Source organism: Carcharodon carcharias, chromosome 17, assembly GCF_017639515.1.
Source record: "Carcharodon carcharias isolate sCarCar2 chromosome 17, sCarCar2.pri, whole genome shotgun sequence".
Lineage (NCBI taxonomy): Eukaryota > Metazoa > Chordata > Chondrichthyes > Lamniformes > Lamnidae > Carcharodon > Carcharodon carcharias.
Window position 1 is genome coordinate 25,083,030 of NC_054483.1, and position 13,935 is coordinate 25,096,964.

Here is a 13,935-nt window from a genome sequence, read left to right on the forward strand (position 1 = left end):
ACTTGTGATTGTCTCGCATCTCAGTGTGTCCTTGGGATGTCACAGGGTGCTTTATGACTAGTGGTCAGACCTGTTACTTCCAATCTCTTGGCTCTCTAAGCTGATATTGTGTGATATTCACGTCTTAGTAGTCCATCAAGTTTTAAAACATGAGATCTCGTGTTTGGGTAGCTTTCTCATCCCTCGGCTTTTAACCTCAAAGTGTTGGTACCCTAAAGTCCCAGGACAGCACAGTGCAGAGTAACAGTCCTTCTAGTTCACAGAGTCTGAAACCTCTCACTCCTGACATGACAAGCTCTCTTGAGTTTGGTGTTTGGGACGGTTTTAAGCTACTGCCTCATCCTCATGAGTCAAAACTCATTGTTTCAAAACTCATTGAGCTGTGGGAGTGGACACCCTTCCTGGTAACATGGGCAGTATGAGAGCCCAAGCCAGAGGGTACCAACCCAAAGTTAGTGTGCCAACCAACCCTGATATTATTCTTCACTTCATGGTTAACTTTCCACCTGCTATGCGTCACCATGGTAATATATTTTTATTTTTATTTCCCTTGCAGCTATAATTATTATAGTTCTGATTGTGGTATTACTCATTGGAACTAGTGGAATAGCAACTTTTGTGTATATGAAACGCAGAGGGAAAACCACAGCCATTCCAAGGTAAATGGTGTTCTCTTGACATTCGGAGATGTCCAGTTGAAGGCTTGTGAGTTTGGAAAACCTTCAATCACAGTAGCATGTACCGCCAGCTCATCAAAATTGGAATCTGGAGTCTCAGCCCCGGCTCAGCGTCTCACCTCTGAGATGGAAAGTCTTCCTTCAGGGCCTGTGCTGACAGTTCATTGCCAGTGCTGACGGAGTGCTGCACAGTCAGCAGTGACCCAAGGTCCCACCTGCCCTCTCAGGTGGACAGAAAAGTGCCCATTGTCATGAATCAGAGAAGCGCTCTCCCTCGTGCCCTGCCAATCACTGGAACAGGTTGCCTGATCATTGTCACATTGCTGCTTGTAGGATCTTGCAAATTGGCTGCCGTGTTCCCTACATTACAGCAGTGACTACGCTTCGAAAAGCATTTCATTGTCCTCAAACCCCCTGAACATTTTACAGGACTTGTGTAACAAGTCACTGGATTTATCCTGCTCCTGATCTCAAACTGGAATGGCACTGATTTCAGGAAGCCACTCTCCTGGTTCCACAGGTTGGACTGCTTCTGGATTTGCAATGTCGTGCTTGTCGTGATCCAGTTCCAGGCCAGTAAACTTTTTGTTTAAAGTCAACAAAGTTTGAAATCCCAGTTACCAACTCAGAGAATAAAGCCACAAGCTTCTACACTTTTAAACAAACACAATAAACTTTGCTACACAAAGTCAGGAATGTAAACAATTTACAATATTTATCTGATACTCTAACATTCAGAATTACTATGAGGTCAATATGAATTAACAGGCAAACTGTGGCCGAACGCACCACACTGCACATTAAATGGCAGATGTGACCAAAGCAGATCCCGCGGATTTCTCACCAAGAAGTCAGTGAGCACTCTGAGTGATAATATCCAATCAAAATTCTGTCTCCCTCATGAGGGACTTCAATTCTTCACTTGCAAAGATTTAGCCTCTGAATTCCCTCAAATGCCACTCTACCTCTGATTGCTCACCTCCCGTTGGTGAACTCTCTCCTTCTGAGACAGCCTCCCACAGGATTCACTAAGCTGCACTTCCGCCTCTCATTACTGGCATACTGCCAACTCTTTTGCAAACCGCGAGCCTCACTAAGCTGGCGCTGCCCCTAGGTTTCTCCAAACTCCAGTTTCCTGGCTGCTACAAGCTATTAATGGCTCCGAGGGCTTCTCCTAAGCCCTAACTGCCTCGCCCAAAACCAGTGACCTCTTGCAACCTTCTCAGCTCCCTAGGGGTTCTGAGTCCTCACTGCCTGGAGCCTGCAAACAGCTCCCAGGGCTTCTCTGTGAGCTGCAAACCACAGGAGGTCCAAACTGCAACTAACCCCCTCTACCAGCAAACACACACATAAATTGGAACCAGAGAACCTTTATAAGCTCCACCCATCTTCATATGACATAGCCTATCAGGGTTCACTGAATGCTTTTAAGCTAATTTAGCTCCAACTTCCAAAACAAAAGATCTCTCTGGACTGCACTTCTTTGTAAGCAGTGTAGACGTCACATCTCGAGTTCCCCGACTAAGTAAGCCTACCTGCTGTTTAATGGCTCTATCTCTTCTATTCTGACTCTATTGAGGGAAGGTGATGGTGCAGTGGTATCATTGCTGGGCTAATAATCCAGAGACTGAGGGTAATTCTGTGGGGAACTGGGTTCAAATCCCACCATGATGGAATTTGAATTCAATAAAAATCTGGAAATAACAGTCTGATGATGACCATAAAACCATTGCAGGTTGTTGTTAAAAACCCATCTGGTTCACTAATGTCATTTAGGGAAGGAAATCTGTCATCCTTACCTGGTCTGGCCTGGCAAACATGTGACTCCAGACCCACAGCAATGTGGTTGACTTGTAAATGCTCTCTAAACAAGGGAAATTAGGGATGGGTGATAAAAACTGGCCTAGCCAGTGACACCCACATCCCATGAACAACTTAAAACAAAATTAAACAAACCTTCTGAACTGCCTTTTTTTTAGGTATTCTGGAAATCGCTAAAGCCTAGCATTTTAATTACCTTGTCTTCACAACAATAAGCTTCCCAGAAAATATTAACATGAACCATGAACCATGTTTTTGTCACAACCTGTACTGATTGTAAATCTGCAATTGAAACACACTCCAAAACAGTCAAACCTCGGGGGGGGGGGGTGGGGGGGAGCAGAGCAAATCATAATCCCGATTCAGACAGAACCACAGGAACCAGTGACATTCTTGCCAGTGAACGTGGAAGGAGTGAAGAACGCCATTAGCTTGGCACAGGAATGCATCATTCCACAACAAGCACAGCAAGGTCCTCATTGTGATGTTCCTGGTTCCATTCTCTGAGAGGGCACAAGGATTTGTATTGTGCTGTTAACCACACCCCCAAGCTACGAGAATGGCGTATTTGTGAGCACCTGCTTCCTTCTGTATAGATTACCAACCTTTCTTCATCCAGCCCTTTCCCAGTGCAGTTTCACTATGGAATGCCGGAATTCCTGTTGTCAATTTGTTTTGTGGGGCATTGTGGTCCTGTCTTAAGATTCTCCAGAAAATCTGATAGGAAAGATAATCTCAGACATCATGTCCATTGCCATGTTGAGTTGCCTCAGTGACTCCAGGCTTCCAGGCTGGAAGGTCTTGGTGTGGGCATCTGAACCATGAAGTGTTGTTGTTGCATTTTTGGCTTCTGCCTGTGATCTTCTGACTCTGCCTTTAGGACCCTGCAGCCTTCAACGTCTGGGCTCTCGAATCCAGTCTTCACCGACAGTGCACCAGCCACACCTCTGGTATCAAGACTCAACATCCCTCAGGCAAGTCCTTCACCTGTTCTGCAGTAGCAGGGCATGGCAGCGCAGCAGTTATCTTGCTGGATTTGTAATCCAGAGAAAGTGAGTTCAAACCCTGATATGGCAGTTGGAGAATTTGAATTCTGTATTTTAAGGAATAAATAAATAGAATGAATCTTGAAACGAGAAGCCGGTACTGGGGGCTGAAAATAGCCACAATGTTGTCATATATTAGAAAAATCCAACTGCTTACTAATTCCTTTTGGGAAGCAATTGTGCCATCCTTACTTACTCATACTCATTATGGCACAGAAGGAGGCTACCCTGCTATTGAGTCATGCCAGGTCTCTGAAGAGCAATGCAGTCAACCTGACACAAGTGCCTCCAGTCACAAACAACAGCCCTTACAATTCGGTGGCCACTTAACAGTGTCTATCTTTCAACAAGTCAGCCACCACCACCACCTCTGAGCACTGGGGAGTGGGGTGGGGGGGTGGGGGGGGTGGGGGGGGTTGCGGTAGGTCATAAATGTCGGCCCTGGCCAGTGAAGTCATACATCCTGAGAATGAATCCTGCTTTGCTGATCCCATTTCTCATCTTTACTCATTCTCACATCATGTTTCAGGGTCCAGTGATGGTTGCTGCACCCCCTCCAGCATCCTCTGTGGCAGCTTCTGCACCCTATCCTCCTCGCCAGGTAGGTTTTCCATCAGTGGGATGTATCTACTCTCTCACACAAGGAGACTCTGGATGCATTGGCAACCTCACATATGACAGCTCTGTTCTAAAGTACCAACAGGCCCCTAATTCCATTGTTCTTGTTCTTGCAGGCACATCCTCCTCAAATGCCACCAAGTAAACCAGTGGTACCATCAGGCAAGGTATGTTAACCCTGAGATTAATTTGCACTAAGATAGATGGGCGAAGTTGTGACTGTTTTCCTGGGTGAAGAGAAGCTCGAGAGGAGGTTTGATGGAGGTATTCAAAATCATGAGGGGCCTAGAAAGGGTAGAAAGGGAGAAACTGTTCCCATTGGTGGGAGAATCGAGAGCCAGAGGACACAGGTTTAAGGTAATTGGCAAAAGAAGCAATGGTGATATAAGGAGAAACTTTTTTTTGCACAGCAAGTGGTTAGGATCTGCAATGCACTGCCTAAGAGTGTGAGAGAGAGGCAGATTCAGTCATGCCTATCAAAAGAGATTGGATCATTATGAGACAAGGAAGAGTTTGCAAAGTGACAGGGAGAAGCTAGGGGAGTGGGATCAGGTGCGTTGTTCTTGTAGACAGCCAGTGCACTCATGGTAGGCCAAATGGCCTCCTTCTGTGCTGACCCCATTCTATGATTCTATTCTGAAAGAATGGCTGATACGAAGCAACAAGGTGCAGGATGGGTAGGCAGGTGGCAGATGAAATTTAATCCTCAGTTTTGAATGAAATAATGAGCCAGAATTTGCTGGAGTGAGACTTCTCATGGAGCGTTGTTATTTAGATGTTTTGCCTTTCGACTTGAAAGGATTTACCCTGTAACTTGCCCTGTAACAGTGTCAGCTGATATTGCGGGCAATGGGGCATCTGAGATGCTAGGCGGAATCTTTTTGTTGCATCAGGGGACCTCACCTGCCCCTGGAGAGCTGGCGAGAGACCGGCACTGCCTCTTTGCAGGAAGGCCCACCGCACCACAGGCCAATGTGGCAGAGGCAAGGCCAGCGGTGGGCCTTCCCCTGGGTAACTCGCCAACCAGAGCAGCCGGCCAAACTGAGGCTGTCAGCTCTTAGGCTCAGCAGCGCCACTGAGGAGATGAGGGCTGCTGCCAGAAGGACAGGCACTGGAGTGCCAGGATCACGGAGCATCCCAGGCCACGGATAAATAATGTGGTGGAAGGGTGGGGTGAGGCGAGAGGGGGGAAGGGTTTTACAGAGTAGGGGTCACAGGGAGGGGAGCAGGGGACTTGGAAGTAAGAGCAGGGGTACCTCTGGCAAAGGGGAGAATGTGGTGGAGTTCTGGGACACCAACACCGTGCCTAATTTCATGCCCTTCCTGCCTTCAAGCTTGCCACCAAAGAGGGAGAGCAGAAGATGCTGCCTCTTGTGAATAACAGGATCAAGAGTCTATAACCTTAACCAATGAGATTTAAGAATGGAGAAAGAAGGATGGGCAACGGAGAAGGAAATTGGCTGAATTAGAATCAAATCGGGTTCAGAAAGAGAAAGGGAGAGAGGGAAAGAGTGCTTTGATGAAAAGAGAGAGAAGAAAAATAGACAAAGTAAGAAAAGATATTTCCATTTTAACAATTTTGAAGTTCTGTAGAAAGAATTTACTATTTGTAGGAATGAGATTCCACAATTTCAGTTGATGCTTTTCTGGGTTGAGTAGTATTACAGGAACATGAATGTCCTCGGTAAAAGGATCCTTACATTGCTAAAGACCAGCTGCACTTTGCACAGTGAGTTTAATGGGCAGTGTGATGGCCCATCTGTTGTTAGGGAGAAAAACCTTATCTCTCTTACATTGGGTTGATGGTCCCTTTAAGAACTTGGTTTCCCTGGGACATGATTTCTGATAAAGCACCTGGCTTTGAGTAACTGGTCATGTGACCATGTTGCCTTGGAGCTATCAATAAAGGATCAACAATAAGTTATTTATCGGGGGTGAGTAGATAGTGGGTGTGGCTCTGGTCTCAAGCAGGTTTTTTTTTGAGTTCAGAACAATGGCTACAGAGTAGTGAACATCTCTTTTCAACCGAATTCAGTTGAAATTCTGGGTGCTGGCTAAAAGAGTTTAAATTTTTTATTAACTGAATGATTCTACTAACAGTGGTTTGGACTTCTGGGATAGCCAAACTGAGAAGAGAGAGAGTTTTAGATGCAGAACTCCAAAGCTGAAGAGATTTAAAACCTGCAGAGTTCTAAGCCAAACCGGTTACGCTTACCAGTTATGCCAGCTTCACCTGTGTTGAAGGGGGAGTTTACAGCCATGGGATGGGTGGAGGAGATTTGAAGGCAAAGCCTTGCTGGAAGTAAGGGAAGGGCACTAGAAATCACAGCCCTGATACAAATCTTTGAAGCCATACTCTGACCAAGTGCTTCATCTTCCAAATTCCGATGAATATCTGGCTTAATTTATTGGGAGGCCAAATAGGTGTGGAAGGGTAATGGAGTTAAAAAGTTTGATTTCGAGAATACATAAACATGTTCGTTTTCCTTTCAATATCTCCATCTGACCAGTTAAGATAGTGTTGTTATGAGTCTGCATATTCTTTGAATTTTTGTGTAGCAAAATTCTTTTGTCTAAACTGTGACCTTGTGGCTTCATTCTGTTCATGAAAAGCTGGGTTTTCAGACTTCCAAAAAAGAAAAGTCTAAACGTTCCTGCACTGCACCGAGGACATAACAGTGAAGGTGAAAATGCAGCCAGTACTCCAAACTCACAGGGGAGTGGAGGGTCAGCTGGCAATTGCACCAGCCCTGATGATGCAAATCATCCACTGGTTTGTGTGGTGACTCCCAACTGATGGGGTTATCTCTCCCTCACTGCATGTTGCTGGATGACTTACAGTGAGTGCCGCCGAACTCCAAAATCAACCCTGGGCCAGTGCCTGACATGAGTACAATGAGAACTGAGCCGGATTTCACCAGGTTTGCATTTTGCTGGGAGGGAGTGGAAAGGATAAAGCTAGCCTTTGTTCAGTGGTCAGGTGGCAGATGCATTTGGGTGACTGGATGTAGAAAATAGGTCTGTTGATCAGGTACAGGATGCAAAGCTTGGGGTTTGGTCAGGTTTCAGGCATTTCTGGCATGTGGAGTGTAAGAGGGGTGAGGAGAAACAATGCCTCGGGGTATAAAAGATTTGGGGATAAAATGGGCGACTGACCCCATCCCATCAGTTAGCTATTGGACAGATCAGATCGAAAGAAGGTACGATTCCAATTTCCCAATCTCGACAACCTGTTTTCAACCAAGCAAGGCTTCATCAGACTTACAGTAGTGATTTGAGTGGAACTTCTGAGCTGTGTTTTTTTTCCCCCACTTGTTCCATTCATGTCTCATTAACTCTTTCTTGTGTGTTCTTGCAGCCGGCCGCACTGAGAGCACCCCTGCACCCACCAGGATTCAAACCCCCGCACCCAGCAGGATTCAAACCCCTGCACCCACCAGGATTCAAACCCCCGCAGCCACCAGGATTCAAACCCCTGCAGCCACCTGCAGTCAAACCCCCACACACACCTGTTCCCAAGGTAAGGCCACTTGTACTTTATCTTCATGTGGGCATCGCTGGCTGGGCCAGCGTTTGTCACCCACCCTATAATGCCCTTGAGAAGGTGGTGGTGAGCCGCCGCCTTGGGCCGCTGCTCTCCACCTGGTTCGACTTTTCTGAAGCGGGGTCGGTACAATTGAGTGACAAACTGTGCCATTTCGGAGGGCAGTGAACAGTCAACCTACTTGGCACAGGTCACAGAAAGAACCTTCCGGTAACAAGCCAGCAGATACCATACCCACCTCACCAATTCATCCCTTCCCTTCATCCAGTGGATATTACACTTGCCCCTGAGTCAGAAGGTTGTCCTTCTCCAGAGACTTGAGCACAAAATTCCAGGCTGACGCTCCCAGTGCTGCACTGCCAGAGGCACCAGCTTTCAGAGATGCTCAACTGAGGTCCCACCTGCCCTCTTGGGTGGATGCAAACGCCAAGCTCCATTTGCAGTTCCAGCAGCAACAACAAAGAACACACGTTTGTGTGTGTGTGTGTGTGTGTACGACACACGTGTGCTGTGTGTGTATGTGTCCCACCTTCTGAAAGGCCAGTGTGTTAACCACCTCTCCTCCGCTTGGCAGACCAAGTCATGGGGAAGGAGTAAGCCCCCACACAAAGCCCTCGAGACCCCTCTGCTGAATCGGGACAGCAAAGTTGAGCACTCCTTTCTCACTGAAAAATACCTTTTTCCTCTGGCAGGCAGTGTGTGGGGGTGGGATGGAGTGACAAAATAAAATAACTCGGCAACTTGGTGGAGATAAAATCGGTAGAAATTGAGAAATCTCGTACAGGCACTGCGTCTGAAACCTGGCTGTCCAAAAACTAAATAATTGTTTATTTTTAAGCTGCCATGCATGAAATTTAATTATTATTGATGAGTGAAGCAAGTAACTGACTTGTTGTGCAAGGTGTTGCATTGGAGCAGTGGCACGCCAACTCGATATCAGCTTGGCGCACTGTCTCTTTCCGCACTCCGATTGGTCTAAGCGACCCTTGACCCAGCCTGAAAACGGGCAAGATCCAGAATCTAGTGTCCAGGTTACTGGTTTTGGGACACTGTACCTGAACGCCGTAACCCGCTCTGGTCCACAATGCTGACGACTTGCGGATTTCGGAATCTTCTGGAATATAGAATGACATTACACTGCCCAAGAGCAAGTGGAAAACAGCGTCGCTATAAATATTTACCCAAAACATAAAATAGTGAAGAAACATTTATATAAAGCAGAAATTAAAAATAGTTGTTACCAGCTACAGTTTTTGCTCCCAATGTACAGTACTAAAACGAATTTGGGAATTTCTTTGGTCTGCTCATGAAGTGATTGTGGGTGTCAGGTGCCTGGACTGGAGGGGTTGCCATGTCGGGGATATCCCCAGCCCCACACACAGTGAGACCGAGGATATACTGACAGGACTGAGATTCCACTGGCAAGAGCATAAGAATAGCTGATGGGGTAAAGAGGGCACCGGTGGAAAGTGGCACTTGTGTGTAAGAGTATCCTGAACATCTGTAATTTTTTGGGTTTTAGGTGTTGATGCCTCCGACCAAACCAAGAAACTGACGAATATCAGGGAGGAAGATTGATAGCAGAAGTCCTCAAAGACTCATCTTTTTATGTCATGCCCTTGGAAATGCTCAAAGGAATTGATATATACATATACATATATATAGATATAGATATATATATATAAAATACAACTATAAAATGAATCTTCAGTTTCCAAAGGATCACAATTTATTCTGGTGAACTGTAAATAGAAGCAGGGAACAGGCCAGGACTGATCAGACTGACTTCTGAGAAGGGAAGACAGGAGAGTGTTTGGGATGCAAGGTGCATGGAATTCTGCGCAGTCTGGAATTTTGACAGCTCGCCAGACCTTCGGGAACTTGTACTTGTACATTTTGAAATGCCATTTATTCTTGAATCAAAAGAAAGCAACAGAAGCTCAGTCTGACAGTTTCCGATGTTCATCCGCCTGTGAGATGACACAGTTGTAGATGTTACCACACTTGGTTCCTGAACAAGGGTTATCGCTAATCCCGCCTGCCTGCTTCCCTCAGCCTGAAGCACAAGGTTTGATCCTGGGGAGATTTACCAGAGCAGAATTTTCTGAAATATCATCACCAACCGTCCCAGGGTGTGGAAAGCAACCCCGTCGAAATGGTAGTATGAAGGATTAATGGATGGAGTATGCTAAAGCAGGATGTAGATGATCATACATCACTGACATCAGTCAGTCATTGTGAGACAGTTGAGAGAGAGAAGGGGGTGGGGGGAGGTTGGAATCATGCCAAGGAGCTATGTGCCTGTTCCACTACTTAACTGGATCATGGCTGACCTCCTACCTCAAGGCCATCTTCCCGCACTATCCCGTTGATATCCCTGGTTTATTAACCGAGTCCCATCCCAAGAATCCAAGATGGAAGACTACATCGCGGAACAGAAACATTCAATCATTTATTGACAATGTCCAGGGATGGATAAGCATGAGGATCCTTCCAGAACCATCTCTCTCTCTCTGAGTTCTAGAGACATGTGATCTGACATCAGTGATGATGTATATCAGCTGTCAGCATCATAGCTTTTAGCCCTTTATACCACACTTTCAGCAGCAATTTTTGTAAATGTATTTTCCTCAGGTAGAGAGAGTTGTGTAAAGCGGTGTGGTCGTTATGTACTAATGTGGATATATCCAGAGAATTGGAGTTTAAATCCCAACAAATCAGTTTTGAGACTCTGAATATTTGGAAATAACACCCAGTAAGAGTTGTTAACATGGCAAACATCCTGTAAAAACCAATTGCTAGTTAAACAGGTGATGGGCATTGATGACCCCATCTAAATAGAATAAAAAGATACAGCTGGAACTCTTTGTGTGGAAGCGACTTGGAAGTCAGTAGCACTGAGGAGTTGTCTTGAAAACAAAGCAGCTCGAACCAAAAGATCAGTTTGGATTAATTCTTCCACCACAACCTCTTATTGTGAGCTACAAGAGTGATCCTGAATCTGTGAGATGGCTGTCATGTGTCCCTTTAGCTGCCTTTGCCCAGCTTGGGCCTAGAAGTGTCTCCAGCCTCACTTGACTGCCCATCAAATGGGCTCTGGTTTTCTCAGACAGCTGTGAAGAATTCAATGATTCAGGAAGAAAACCCATTGCATCTTCTCAGGGCAGCACCAAACGCCAGTCCCCACATCCCCAAGAATGAATTACCAAAAAGGAGGTGTCCTCCGCCTGCCAGTGGAAACTTTATTTCCTTAATTACCCTGTTTCGAAACTCCCTACTGCAGAGGGGTTTTTTCAGTGACCACATTTCTGTGAATGACTTGAGTTTGTATCCATGCATCAGCACCGATGATTTGACCACAGCTTTGGTCAGCACAGGAAGTGCTGAGTCATGCAGAAGGAAGCTTCAATCTACATCACCCTGTCAGAGGAACTGCAATGTAACTAACATCTGTCATGAGGATGGTGGCTGACCGGAATAGTGCGGGGGCTTCTCTGAAAGCATGCCAAGCAGCAGGGCGGCAGGACTCTGCAGTGCAGTTATTGGCTTTCCGACTGGCAATGCCACCTTTGAGAGGATCTGGGAAGAAATCAGGCTAACAGCAGAGAAACAGGCCATTCGGCCCATGCTGCTGTTTATGTCCCCCATGAGCATCCTCCCACCTCACCACCTCAGCCTACCCCTCGAGGCCTTATCTAGCTTTCTCTCAAATACATCTCTGCTATTCATCCCGGATCTGGCACATACAGGGTCAATGTGCGGCTGAGTACAGTACCGCCCACGCAGTGATGTAAGAGCACATGACCCACACCCAGGGACAGCCTAGTGTTGGACAGAGCCCTGTGCCAAAGCGAACATGGAGACAGCTGCCAGCTTGTACATTTGCAGTCATGAAGAAATATTTACTCTTGAAATAGTTAAGATTACGCATACCTTAATAAGACCTATTGAACCAACACCTTAGAACAGCGTCAACCACTCCCTGTGATAGAGCGTTCTACATTCTCAGCACCCTCTGGGAAAGACGTTCCTCCTGAATTCCCTGTTGGATTTCTTTGCGACGATTTGAATTGATGACCCCCTAGGTCTGGTTTTCGCCACAGTGGGAAACATCATCTCCACATCCACCTTCTCGAACCTCTGTATTTTTACCCTGTCAGTGCACAGCTAAGTCTCGTTTGTGGGGACAAGAGTCTTTAAGGTGGTGAGTCTCTCCCTCTGTCCTGTCCCCTACATTCACGCACTCCACAACAAAGAAATAGATAAAAACAATTTGAAGAAAATAAAAAAGTGGTCTGAAAAGTTATTAAATTCTTCAATTTATCCATGTGCCCAAAATTTTCCTTCAGGACCAAATCAATCCGAACTGCTCAAACACCTCATGGCCAGCGCACCTGGGTGAAGAAATATGAAGGAAGGGTGAGCGTTATAACAATATGAACGAGGTTTACTTTTTCAAGACTGGTGTTGGGGAATAGCTGAAAACATAAGAACCACGGGAACTCAAAGACACAGACTCATTCAAACTTTGCCTTTTATTCCTGTTGAACGTTGGGCCTGTAAGATGATAACATAAGAAATAAGAGCTGGAGTAGGCCATTCAGCCCCTCGAGCCTGCTCCGCCATTCAGTTATGGCTGATCTAATTGTGACCTTAATTCCACTTGCCCAACTAACCCCTGTAACGAAATCCGATATTTATCTTGGTCTTGCGTTGGCAGGTGCAGTTCAGGCTTGTTTTTACATAACTTGGGCCTTTCACACATACATCAGCCGGGAAATGGCCGCACGTGGGCAGTGTATTATTTTTAATACTTTTCAGGCTGGGAACCAGCCCTGCTCACTCTCACAGGAGGAAAGGAAAGGAAGTAGAGCAGTGAAACGGCGCAAAACGAGAGGAGAGGTGACCGGGACTGGAGTGCGCCATTCCGGAGAAGGTGTCCCAGGGAGCAGGACACGGGGAAGAGGGACAGGGAGAAGGTCCCAAACCAGGGAGTGAGACAGGAAGAGGCCCCAGAAGTAATGTCCCAGGTAAGGGTCAAGGAAAGAGATCGGAAACAGATCTTGGCAAGTGAATTTGAGACAAAGGAGCAGAGAAAAAGACTGAGAGTTAAACAGAAGGCTGCTGGGAAGGGGACTTAAAAGCAAAGCGGGCTTGAGACAAGCCCAGAAGATCCAAGAGGGCAGCCGAAGGTTGGTGGCTCCTGTCATGTCCTGTATGTCTTATTTAGCTTGCCGTGCTCTGCAAGCCAGGGCGTAATGGGATCTCAGAATCCATCTTGTTCATTCAGTTGCTGAAGCAAAATAAACCAAAGCACAATGTTCAACCACCTCCGCACCTATGTGGGTATTGATTGATCTTTAAATTGTTATCGGCAGCACCTGGACTAAAACGTACCCTTCTGGAGCAGCGGTGTTCTGCTTGGCACGGCTGAAGATCTGAAATTGTGCTTGGAAGGTGACGCTTGAGTGTCTTTAGATATCCAGGGGAAGGGCATCTTGCAAGGCAAGATTGAAACCCTAGAGGTGGACCTTTGTTGAGTGGGAATAACATCTGGAGAGAATCTCAAGGTAAATTCTCCAAATATGGAGATTGGAATCACTCGTGGAAAAGACAGAATTTCAGTGAGACCGATTGGCCCATGAGGTGACAAAGGTCTGGGTGGGTTGTTGTTGAATCCATGGAATCTGTTTTGGTCACATCTGTCATTTGCTTTGGAGGCTGGTGTGTCTACCCACAGTTCGCCTGTTAATTCACACGTACCGCATACTTACCCTGGATATTAGAGTATAAGATAGATCTGGTAAATTGTTTTATCTATCCAAACTTATATGTGTCTGTAAAGATATAGCCATGGTGAAGGAATAGTGAATATTTAAATCATTTTCTTGTGTTTCAATTGACATCCTTCCAATCTTTTTGTCTTGTGTAATATGGTTCATTTTTCTTGTTCAATAAATATCTTATTCTTCGCATTAAAGGTTTATCAGCAGACTCCTGTGAATTTGTTCAGTAACTTCTCTTGTGGTTTAAAAAAAAAGTTAGGGTCTATCGAGCCAGGTTGCAGTCTGGGATCTGACTTGTCCAGCATTAACATCAGCTGGAACTGTAACATCCCCATAACCCTCAGCTCCTTTGTTTACCAAAAGTCTGTTTAACTTGAGTATATTCAATGACCCAGCCTCCACTCTCCTCTGTGCAAGAGAATTCCAAAGTGTCAACACCTCTT

At 45.9% G+C, this 13,935-nt stretch overlaps 1 protein-coding gene across 2 annotated transcripts in view; it reads left to right on the forward strand.

Moving 5' to 3' along the window:
* LOC121289949 (zinc metalloproteinase-disintegrin-like batroxstatin-2) overlaps positions 1–13,690 on the forward strand; it is a 54,248-nt gene extending 40,558 nt beyond the window's left edge. For both annotated transcript variants that reach the window (XM_041209961.1, XM_041209962.1), the window contains 6 exons: positions 557–659; positions 3,379–3,472; positions 4,074–4,145; positions 4,279–4,329; positions 7,521–7,682; positions 9,229–13,690. In XM_041209961.1, coding sequence (XP_041065895.1) covers positions 557–659; positions 3,379–3,472; positions 4,074–4,145; positions 4,279–4,329; positions 7,521–7,682; positions 9,229–9,261 — 515 coding nt within the window. In that variant the 3' untranslated portion in view covers positions 9,262–13,690. The remainder of the gene's footprint in view (positions 1–556; positions 660–3,378; positions 3,473–4,073; positions 4,146–4,278; positions 4,330–7,520; positions 7,683–9,228) is intronic.
* The last annotated feature ends 245 nt before the right edge of the window (positions 13,691–13,935 follow it).